Here is an 11933-nt window from a genome sequence, read left to right on the forward strand (position 1 = left end):
GTAAATGTATTTTAGAAACTGGATTTCTGGCAAAAGAGAGAAGAGAGAGAGAGACCCTGATTTGTTGCAAAATTGACAATTTCTGTGCAGTAAATACTCCCACCATGGCTGATTTCAAGCTGTCACTTGTGACGTCACTGAAGGCAGAGCTGGGGAAGAGATGTGTAGTAGTAGACCATGCAGATACAATAGACCAGAAATAATCTTAAGAGCATAGATCAGAGATCAGCAGACATTTCCAGAAAAGGGCCAGAAAGTTAAGTATTTTAGGCTTGGTGGGCCATATGTTCTCTGTTGCAACTTCTCAACTCTGCTGTTTTAGCGCTAAAGTGTCCCTAGATAAGATGTAAATAAATGAGCGTTGTGTTCCAATACAACTTTATTGATGGACACTGAAATTTAAATTTCATATAATTTTCACATCATGAAATATTATTTTCTTGATTTTTTTCTAAGCCATTTAAAGAATAAATCCATTTTTAGCTTGTGGGCTATGCAAAAACAGGTGGTGGGCCAAATTTGGCCCATGAACTGTTGTTTACTGACTCTGGTCATAGATAATAGGAAAAAAATAGTAGGAAAATAATTAGGAAGTAATGACTTTTAAGCATTTATTATGTTTGTTTTAATATATCTTATTTAATTCTAAGTCTACATAGTTTAATTTTTAATAATGGCTATATTTAACTACTGGCTTGCAAATTTCCTAAAAATTTAACAATTGACTCCAATGAGCTAGTATAACCTGGTTCTGTCACAACACTAAAAGCAGGTGTTATAATCCCTATTTTATAGTTGAGGAAACAGTTCAGGAAGTAGGTATTATAATGACTATTTCATAGTTGGGGAAACAGTTCAGGAAGGTTATTTTGCTCCTGATTAAAGACAGTAAGTGAAGAAGCCAGGATTTAATGCACATCTGCCTGGAGACACTAAGCCTTTAACCACTATCTGAGAGTTCTGAAGCTTCCAGGAGTGGGTTTCTGGAAGGCTGTGAACTTCCTGGATGACTGAGGTATGGTTTTCTATTCATGGTCACGTGGAAAATACACACACAATGGATATGCACACTCTTTGCAAACTCACCATTTCTTACCTCAGCAAGGGATGTGTACCAGTGAGTGAAATATGGTCAGACTAGAGATTCTCTTACACATCAGACTTTTGGAAAAGGGTCTTGGTAGGAAAAAAAGTTGCAATTAGTAGCAAAAAGTCAGGGCCAGGGATTATCTGTGGGTTTCATTTATCTGCCTTATCTCAATTTCTGGCCTACATTCTAAATTTGTTCCTCTTGTCCCCAAGAAAAGACGAAATGCATGATGATTCCAAACCTTTGAACTGTCCACCTCTGCCCTTAACCTCTGAAAATGAAAAGAATTAAAAACTAATAGAAAAAAAATAAATGGTTTACAGCCATTTTGTTTCAAAATATTACCTCTGCCATCTTACTGGACACATCCAGGACTAAACACACCACTTTGTCGCCAGCCTGAATAAGGGAGAACACAGGAGGAGGTGGAAGCTCAGTCCCGTTCATGGCACAGCTATGATTAAAGTCAGCAGAGTCTGCGATTACATCCCATGCACTTCTGAGGCTGCACATTTGGTTCTGTAGGTTTGGAGCTTCTTGGTTGTGGGTATGTGCAGTACAGAATTCAACCACCTAGAAAAGGAACAAAGCCTATCAGAGAATAAAGGCACTCCTCCCATATTAGACATACTTCTCCTTCTCAAGCAACTGAAGGTAAAAGAGCATGGTAAGCTGAAACATGAGATATCAGAAGTGCTATATCAGTCCTTTATTAGTTCAAGAATGACAGTGAGTTTACAAATATACCTTCACACCCTTTGCTTGAAACATTGGCACCCTTGTGGTACTTGCGATCAGTCTAAATTATAGTCTGTTTGCACTTGGTAACAGAGAGCAGACTGTGTATATATATCTCAGTCTTAAGAAAACAAAACAATCTCCCGCCTTTTTTAGTATGATAGTGTGTTAAAGTAAACACTCTACAAGATGTGATCTCGGTCAGCCTATTCCTTGGAATATTTAATGATCCACCTTCACCTTTATTTATTGATCAGTCAACATAAATTGATCTAGTTCAAATATTGATCTCTGTAAAAATAGGATAAGGAAAAAAAAACTTAAACCTACTTCCTGATCTTTTCCCCCATTTGGAAATAGAGATATAATTCATTTAATAATACTAAACATCTGTCACTCTTTTTTAAGGTATGGTTTGCATTGCAAAGTAATAAGTTACCGCCTATTCCCAGTGGCTATATTCCTGTAGAGTAGATACTTCCTGCTAACAGAGCCATGGGAGCTTAGAGCTAGAAGAAACCTTTCCAGTCCCATCTCTAATTTCATAGAAGGGGAAGCTAAAGCTCCAGAAGGTTGATAATTGCTCAAGGACATGGTTTTCTCAGTAGCATGGGGAGACAAGAATAGAACCCATTTTTGTTGTTGTTTTTTGTTTGTTTTTAACTCTTTTCTCTCTTTCGTGACTATGGTTAGAGGACGGTGAAATTTTTTTGACTGGATATTAATGATTAGGTCTTTCAAAGATTCACATACAATGTGGATGAAATACGTGGAATTAAGTTGGCTTCCAATATTAAAGCTATAAATTAAAACCATAATGGATCGGACAAGAAATGTGAAAAATCCCTTTAAAGTTACAGAATGACTTGTAGCCTTGACTAAACCAGACTGAAGAAAAAAAAGTTACTTAAAGAAAAGAATGCATCAATATAAGGGACGTTGGTCAGCCGTGGAAACAGAAAACTTCACAGAGGCACGTGCCCATGTGGTCTCAGCACCGTGGAGGGGCGATGACACACAGACATGAGTTTCAGGTCTTTGTGAAAATGGATGGATAGATCAGGTCATGAAGGCTGATGCAAGTAAGCCTCTGTTAGCACCAGTCTCCCTCCTTTCTGATTCCATTCCCTCCAAGCAGGCTTCTGTTGAGAAGCACACACAATTTTCCTTCAGAGAAAAAAACAAACTGGCTAAAGGATGCAAGTATTGGATCCCCATGAGAGAGTACTATTTTTAAATAATAATGTAAAAAATGGTGTTCTAGATCCATACACTAGTCTCTTGCCAATGCAGAATACTGACAAGGTTAAGTTTCCGAACCTGCAAAGCTAAGGGTTAGTTGATTTCTCTTGGTAACACCTGGTTTTTCTTTTTTAATTTCTATGCTATGCAAAACAAGGGAAAGAGAATTAGGAAACACAATTAAAGTAAGAGTCGTTTGCTACTTTTTTTGTGTGGAGATGCTGGGGAATGGTTTGCTACTTCAAATGAGAGAAATATAATCATGTGTTATATCACTCTTAGCAACTCGAAAACACTTCTCCTCAATACCACCAGATGAGCAGTTTATTTTGAAGTTTCCAGAGCTTCCTTGTTAAATCACCTTCCCTAGAAAGCAAATAATCACTTTTCTAAAGGAATTTTTTTTTTTTTTTGGTGATCATCTTTGGGGCCTCAGTGTTTTTTCTTTTATCTGTGAAATAAAAACTAGATGAACTCTAAGGTCCCCAAGCTCTAAAACATAGTGAATCTTAATTATCTTTTTGTTTAAAGACTTCAAACATATCAGTCCATCTTGGGAAGAGATGGCATGTTGTAGGAGTTTGTCATTCCAAGGCCATACTTACAGAAGATAAACTTTGCATGAACATTATTGATGCAGTTGCATTTTGGGTGCTATTGTATATAAACATACATCCTTCTTTGAAAAGTTTACTAATAATACAGTTTTCTTGAGGGCAAGGGCCTTTTTCACATACAAAAATGCCTGTGATGTCAGATGAACACCTAAAAATAGAAAGAGAAATTGGGTCTATTTCAGAAATACTTAGGTTTCTTCTTCATTGGCTCATATAATTATTTGTTCTAAGGCTTATAGCTTGCTAGATACACATAAAACATCTTAAAAATTACTCCGTTAAGAAAGTTAATTAATTTAGAAATGCACTCCACTTTATTTTAAAGCATTTGATCTGGATGAGGAATTCTCTATTGCCAAGGGTTTTACCAACTTAACAGGGTCAAAGGAAAAGATACCAGGAAATTAACATGAACTTTTGGAGTCCCAAGGAGGAGCATGAGTGATAGTATCCTGAGTCACAGCTTCTTTGAGGTCATTGCCATTGGACATCAGAGCAGAAGAGTGTGGCGATGTAATGATGATATTTAAACGGATTCTTTCCTAAATAAGTAATCTCAAATACTACCAATGGGAGTGAAGAATAATATGAACTTTAGAAGAGAAATATCTTAAAAAAAAAGAGAGAGAACTATCTTCCAATTGATGATCAATTGATAATTGGTCAATATCTACCAAAATTACAGCTGAGGGTACATTTTTGGCTTAGTAATTCCTGGAAACTATTCAACAGATATATAGATCTGCCTGCATACATGAGAAATGACATATGTGTAGCATTATGACCTACAGTACTATTGGCAATAACAAAAAATTGCTATCAACCCACTTGTCCAACAATAGGAAACTGGTTGAAAACGAGTGAGATGATACATCCACACAGTGGGACACTAAGTAATTATTTTTAAGAAAAAAAGAATGAAGAAAAATATATATTCACATTTATTTGGATTGAATGAATCATGGAACACTACATCAAAAACTAATGATGTAATGTATGGTGATTAACATAACATAATAAAAAAAATTTAAAAATGAAAGGATCTCTTCCTTGTCAATTAGGTTTTAACTGCCATTATCAACTTCGTTTTACAGTAAAAAAAAAAAATAAACAATGAATTTTAAACATGAGAAAAAGTACCAACCTTGTTACTTTAATTTGGTTTTGCCCATTTATGTAGAAAGGTTTCTCATCATTGTATTCATCGAACACACCCCAACGGAGATGGGCCCATTCGTGGACAAATACTCTACCTGTGGAAAAGAGAGCTTCGGTTTTGTGTTCCTAAAATCTCAGCAGTGGGCCTTGCTAAAAGGTGAAGATGTAGCGTCACTTGACTATATATACTCACTACAAAGGGTTGAAGTGTAATTCTCCCACTTTTTCTTCCTCACCTTCCGTTCCCATCTCCTGCTTTACCCTCTACCATCACAAAAGAGGCACTCTGAAAATATATTTAGTCCTGTAAATGCAGACCAGTGATTTACTTAGTGCATACCTATTTGAAACTAGTGATGAGCCCCGCATTCTCTCATTTCCCCAGTGAAGCTGCCTAACACATTTCTATTTAGCTTCTTACAGGCCTACCATTTCAGGATTAGGGGAAGGGAACGAAACTTATCTAAGTACAGTGAACTGAATGCTTATATCCACCCCCCCAAACCAAATTCATATGCCTCATGTGATGGTATTAGGAAGTGATTAGGCCTTTGAGAAGCGATTAGGTCACAAAGGTGGAGCCCTCATGAATGGGATTAGTGTCCTTATAAAGAGACCCCAGAAAGCTCCCTCCTCTTCCCACCATGTAAGGACACAGAGAGGAGATGGTTGTCTATGTACCAGGAAGTGCGTACTAGACACCAAATCTGCCAGTGCCTCAATCTTGGACTTCCCAACCTCCAGAACTGTGACAAATAAGTTTCTGTGTTGTATAAGGCACTCAGTCTGTGGTTTTTCTGTTATAGCAGCCCAAACAGACTAAGACAAAAAAACAAGCAAATAAAGATTTCCTTTCTTTAGTCTGTATTATCCAAGCGTACCTACATTTTTTCTTGTAAGTAAGCCTCCTCTCTAGAGCAACGGCTGAAACCCTGAGGCCAGAGAAGGATAAAGGAGTAAAAAAGGTCATAAACCTCCTCTCCAGCTTGGATGATCCGTTCTCTTTTATTTTATCTCTGATTCTCTGTGTTTATATTCGTCTCCAACTCTTGGCTCATGGAAAACAAATCCTTTATATCTTTATCTCTTCTCTAAATTTTGCATTTCCTTCAGTGTTCTAATCAAAACTACTCCCCAGTAGAAGCTTTCAGGATTAACTCTCCTCTCAAAGTGCGTTTTTCCTTTTTTTCTGAATTCTTTTAAGTTCTGGGAACCAGGAAATGTCTGCAGAGCTGACTGAGGCTGCAGCATGTTGTGCAAGTTTCATACCGTGGGACAAAGGAAGGGAGGGGAACTAAGCGGAAGGTATTAAGGAAAAGTTTGTGCCTACTCAGGGAATTTAGAAGTGCTGGTGAAGTCATCATCTATTTGTGCAGAGATTATCAGCACCTGTTAGTTTCTGGGGAAAAGATTTTTTTTTTTAAGTATTTTATAAAGTGTGTTTTATACAGTGTGTTGCCCCAGTTCCCACCAGCCATACTGAGGATAACAGCAGCTATTTAGATTTAAATGGGAGTAAAGTGAAAGCATCATTTGAAAGGCACTACTGTTAAAATCAGAAACAAAAAATTAAGCATGGGATAGTTAGCCCTGGACCTATTGATCTGTTCTCTGGACAGTTTCTCCCTCAGATCTCATCCACTAAATGCCAGTCTCCAAACCTGTGACCCTGACTTCTCTCCAAAACTCCAGCCATCCACAGCCACCCCAGGCTGAATCTTTCTGCCAGGACAATCCGCTGCTCCCCTCACTCAACTTGCCTAGATCCAAACTTGTGGATTTCCCACTGAAACTGTCCCTTCTACTTCCGACATAAACCGGGTTTATGTTCCTTAATGCTGCCACACCCCATCACCCTGGCCTTTCACTCTGTAGCAGGCAGACTTCTAGTTCTCTTTTTTCCCCTCGGGAATATCTCCCATCACTTAGAGTTGTTAGGATTAAATAAGATAACATTTGAAAAACAGCACAGCACCTGGCACACAGAAAATTCTTCATTGTTCTTAATACTCTTTCCTGTCCTCACCTCATTGCCTCTATTCTTATTCAAGTCTTATTGTCTCCCGTCTGGACTTCTAGTTATTCTCCTGATATTCACTTTCCCCCTCTCTCATTTGAGGGAGCCAGATTATCATTATTATACAGCCAGATTCATCTTCTGAAAACGCTTTTATGTTGGTTTCACTTGGGTGCTCATAAGCCTTCAGTGGCGACTCGCTAACTTGGGCAGTCGGGTCTCCCCTTCAGCTACCCCCTCATGCATTTCAGTCTTTTCTTCCACTACTTCACTCCTCACAGTCTCTCTGTACCATCAGTGTGCCTACTGCTCTCATCTCTCAAATATGCTCTGGATCCCTCTGCGGCCGCTTTTTACTCATACTCTTTGCCCTGTTCTCTCTCATCTTTCCATTTACCAACATGATATTAACCTTGGACAGCCTCTCCTTTGTGAGGCCCTGGCTGAGCACCCTTAGTGCAAAATGTTCTCTTGCTGAATTCTTGTAGCACTCACCGTCTGGGCCACCAAACTGGTGTCCAACTGTTTTTTGGCTCACTTTGTCTCTTACCTTTCATGGGCACGTAGCCTATCTCTCCCCATCCATATGGTAAGTCCTGAGCAGGTTTCAGGTTCTTTGAGTTGCTTTTCAACAGCAAGCACACAATATTGTAAATAGTACTGCCTGATGTCTGTTTCTGGATTGGTCACACTTACCTCGTGGTCCATAGCCAGCTGTTAAGTCATCATTTACGAGAAAGTTAGATGTGAAATGAATGTATTTTCCCTCTTTTCCACACCCTCTGTATTGTAGTGTGTATGGGTCATCTCCATGGACCCCATACCAGTCAGTCACTATGACATTTGCCTAAATGAGAAGAAATGCTTTATAATACTCTGTATCCCAACTGTGATGTTGGTGACATAAACATATACATCTGTTAAAACACTTTGAACAGTACTCTTTACGATCTGTGCATTTTACTGTATGAATTGTATTCCAATTTAATAACATTTTTAAAAAAGTTATGTCTTGTAAATGGAGTTTAAAACGCATGCACACCTAAATATCAATAAAATTATTTGGCACTTTCGAAAACGTCTATATTTTAAAAGCTTAGCAGCTTTCCATGGAGTTTGATTATTTCCACGTGACCTTCCCATTTTCCAGATTAAAATTTTCTCAGAAGCCCATACTGTAAAATTCTGACATTATAAAACCCTATAAAATATAATAAAAATATTTGAGTAAATGTTAAGGGCAATGAATGTCATTCAGCCTGTTCTGTAAAGTGTCACAGCCTGTTGTGGACAGCTTTCATCGGTACAGGACACTAAGATGTGTTTGTTTTAAGCCTTTTCCTTTCATTCCTGTTATCAACTAGATCGGCAAAACAATCATTAGAATGAAGTTATATTTCATCTTATACCCTGGCCATTTCAATTATTATTGCTAAAACACAGTAGTTTAAGTCCAAAACCAAAGCAAATATCTATTCAAATAACCATCTAGAGAATGCAATTTTATGTACAACATTGTTTCCTTTATTTTTAGGAAGAAACATAACATGTTGTCTCAGGACTTGCCATTAGAAGTACGTTGTTAACTTTTTTTACATCAACGATCACTATATGTACCATATGTGTACTGTTTTATGTATGTGTGCGTGCACACCTCCAAGTAGAGGAAGGTAGTATTTTCAATTTTATTTTCCAGTATTTCTAGAGTCTTTAATTTGTTTTTGCAATGAGCATGAATTATTTTTATAATGATTAACATTAATTTTTAGAAGGATAAGAATCCAAGCCAGGGGTTTTACAAAGCAGCACCTACAAAAGGGCTCCAGATGTCATGCCCTTGGATAGTTTTCACATGGACAAAACCTCATTTCTGTGTCTGGAAATTTGTCCTGAAGCTAAAAGGAAGGAGTGCTCTGCTGGGGATGGAATACTCAGTGGCTGTTTGGGGTTCCATTCTATTATAGACCCTAGTAATACAGCTCTTACCTACTTTTTCTAACTCTCCCTCCCCTCCCCTGCTTCCTACCTGCATTTGACTGTGGATACACAGGGACAGGAACCACCTTGCTTGTCCATGCCTAGCATGGCCCCTGTAGATAATGATCATTCACTATTTGCTTAATTGACATTTGAGGCTAAAGGAATCGGTATCCAACAGTTATATAAACAGCACTCAATGATTATTCTTTCCTTTAATCTTTCAGTTCAGTAATATTCTCATTTTTATTTTAATTATTTATTTCTCACTCCTCCATTAGGATCAGGAGTATGACCTGGTTTTGATGCTAGTTGTCTCCAGTACTTCTTTGTTTCATGGAGGGTCAAATTGATTAATACCATCTACATAGATGGCTAGAAACGGCATAGCTCAGTGCAAAGAGCAGGGGTTTGGGAAGCAATTAGACATGGATCAAAACTGTTGCTCTGTAGTTTACTAACTGTTTGACTTGGGACAAAATCCTTTATTTGAGCCTCTGTTTCCGAACTTATGGTAATAATTTGTGATAGCAACTAATTTTAAGGTGTGTGAGAACTAAACAATATATGTAGAATGCCTGGTGCTTAGTGGAAGCTTAAAAAAACACTGACTCTCTAGGGGTGCCCAGGTGGCTCAGCCCATTAAACATCTGACTCGATTTCAGCTCAGGTCATGATCTCAGGGTCTGAGATGGAGTCCCCATGTGGAGACTCCAGTCTGCTCCTGCCCCTTCTGCTAGCTGCCCAGATTCTTGTTCACAGTAACTTCAAACAGTCATTTGACAAATGTATTTAACATTTGTTTATAGCATGCAGACATAATCAGGGTTGCTTAACTATGATCTGCAGCTTTTAAGAGTTCTTTGAAGGTTAAGTTCTTTTTGGTTGGGAAAGAAAAAGTAGCCACTCCTCCCCTCTCCCCCCTTTCTGCCTTCCTTCTTATCACCATACTCCTCAAAAACAGTGTCCTGGACTTGGGCTCATATGAAATTCTACTAATGTACACTCTGGCGGGAGAAGTCAGTCATATTTTATAGCTTATGTTTCTGTCTGGACATGCATGTCTCCTGCCCCTGACAGGATGGGAAATGAAGGTAGTCATAATTGGAATTGTTCCCTGCACAGCTCATACTTAGTAGGATAAAACCAGCTTTTGGTCCTTAAGCAAACATTTCAGAAAGAACCCTATAAGTTACAAAGGAAAGAGGCCTTCTGAGAGGCTCCTTGGGCAATGGCATTTTGCTTCTTTTTTGTTCCATAATTTGTACTCATTTATTATATTTCCATTTATCTTGTGAATAACTATCTTCCCAATATTAGTTGTGTGTTAACATCAATGACTTGTTTTTGCTTAAGTTCTCACTTTTAAAGTTTGAACAGAGTGTATCTTGGTTGTTTTTTTCAGAGTTAAGCTCATTTAAGAAAATCCTGAATTCTTACCTTTTCATATAATTCTTGTTTTACTTTGCTGTAATTATTAGCTTTCCATGTGGCAGGTATTAAAATCTTTATATTTCTGAAAAACACTCTTCTCTTGGTAGCATTGAATAGGTAAAAAGAAGCTTCAGTTATCATTTCCTATAACCAAATAAAAGAAGAGCTTATCTTGGCACTAGTAAATCTTTTATGTTTTGGTTTTCTGATTATACTTGAGTAAGTAACAGTAAAGAATAGTGAAAATATTTTAAAGGAGCCCATTTCTTTTAGAGATGGCCTTAGACTTTGGGAAAACTTGGGAGCAAAATAAACCTCAAATGGTTAACTGGAAGGGATTTCAGGACACTAACAGTGAGTCTGGGCTTGCCTATGTAATTTTTCCCAGTTTTGTGAAAGACTTTTAAGCTTTTGCCAAACAAATTACTTTCATGTCATTCCTGTGGGCGTGTTCAAGACCACACCTTATGATGAAACTGATTTCTCTAAAGCAATACCAACAAGAGGCTCTTAAGTAATGGAGCTATGATCCTCCTTCACCACATTAAGGTGAAAATAGTCAATTACTTTACAGAACATTCAGATGAAAAGAATTTTCCTCTTCAGCACTCCATCCAGACTCTCTTTCTGTCTGAGAATTCTCAGCCTCAGGATGGAATCCAACAGCTTGATTTTAATAAGCACAATCATGCTTATTCATCAGTCAAACATCTGGTCTTTGTTACCACAATGGGTTATTTTTTTAAGCTGCTACCCCCAAAACAGTCATATTAGGAAAACAAAAAAAGCTAAAAGTAGTAGTAACCAACAAGAACAAATCAGGGAGGGCTAGCTCACTCTGAGCCAAGACTGTGCATAATTAAGTGAACATACTGGCTTGGCCATAATTATAATTTTGGTGCTTAAAAAAAATGCTGATCTCTTTACTATTCAAATACAGACCAAGCAAAACTGTTAGCTTTTTAAAGAAGGCCACAACTCTGCTCTAATGGGATAATGGTATTGATATCACATTTGTCACTTACCTTAATGTTTGCGATGAGGTTCTGATCTTCGGATACCTGAGGGTTGATTGCAACGAGTAATCCATCGTACCCATTGTCTTGAAGCTGCACTCCAGCTCCCAGGAATAGGAATTCTGGAATTAGGGCCACCAGGAGGGTCACAAACTTCAGGCTGCCAAGGGGACCCACATTGTCCCTATGGGGCATGTTGTAGAGAAGCCTCCAGTTCACTCACACTGGTCTTACTGGGTACATTGCACCAGGTTGTCAATGGGGGAGCTGATACTTTCTTCTTGAACTTGGAAGGTCTTAGACGTTGTGGTGAAGGAGGTGCCTTTTTTTTTTTGCAAAACCTGGGTGGATCTCTCTGAGACCTGCCTGTACATGTCCTTTTCCTCTAGGCAACACCACACTTGCCTGTTTTGTGGCTGAGCTTCCTTTTGAATCATGGTTGGGCAAGAAATTACTCCTTATTCAATATATCTTCTCAGAATGGAGAAGGAAATAAGACAAAAGGAGCTTGAAAGAAGGAGGCCTGGCTGGATGGGCTAAAAATCAGAGAATCTGGATTGTTTAATCCCCTTTCAGCAGAAACACAGAAATCTGTCATGACTCTCCTCTCCTCATTGTTGACAGCCTCCTCCATCAGGCAGCAC

At 38.3% G+C, this 11933-nt stretch overlaps 1 protein-coding gene across 2 annotated transcripts in view; it reads right to left on the reverse strand.

Moving 5' to 3' along the window:
* Positions 1–11643, reverse strand: part of LOC114208427 (calcium-activated chloride channel regulator 2) — a 43025-nt gene extending 31382 nt beyond the window's left edge. For both annotated transcript variants that reach the window (XM_028102491.2, XM_028102490.2), the window contains exons 1-6: positions 11299–11643; positions 10280–10417; positions 7559–7709; positions 4832–4940; positions 3676–3835; positions 1436–1663 (exon numbers count right to left, since the gene is read on the reverse strand). In XM_028102491.2, coding sequence (XP_027958292.1) covers positions 1436–1663; positions 3676–3835; positions 4832–4940; positions 7559–7709; positions 10280–10417; positions 11299–11484 — 972 coding nt within the window. In that variant the 5' untranslated portion in view covers positions 11485–11643. The remainder of the gene's footprint in view (positions 1–1435; positions 1664–3675; positions 3836–4831; positions 4941–7558; positions 7710–10279; positions 10418–11298) is intronic.
* Between the last annotated feature and the right edge of the window lie 290 nt (positions 11644–11933).

This window comes from Eumetopias jubatus, unplaced genomic scaffold (assembly GCF_037043125.1).
Source record: "Eumetopias jubatus isolate StellerSeaLion01/CBP00866 unplaced genomic scaffold, mEumJub1_p1.0 scaffold_4, whole genome shotgun sequence".
NCBI lineage: Eukaryota > Metazoa > Chordata > Mammalia > Carnivora > Otariidae > Eumetopias > Eumetopias jubatus.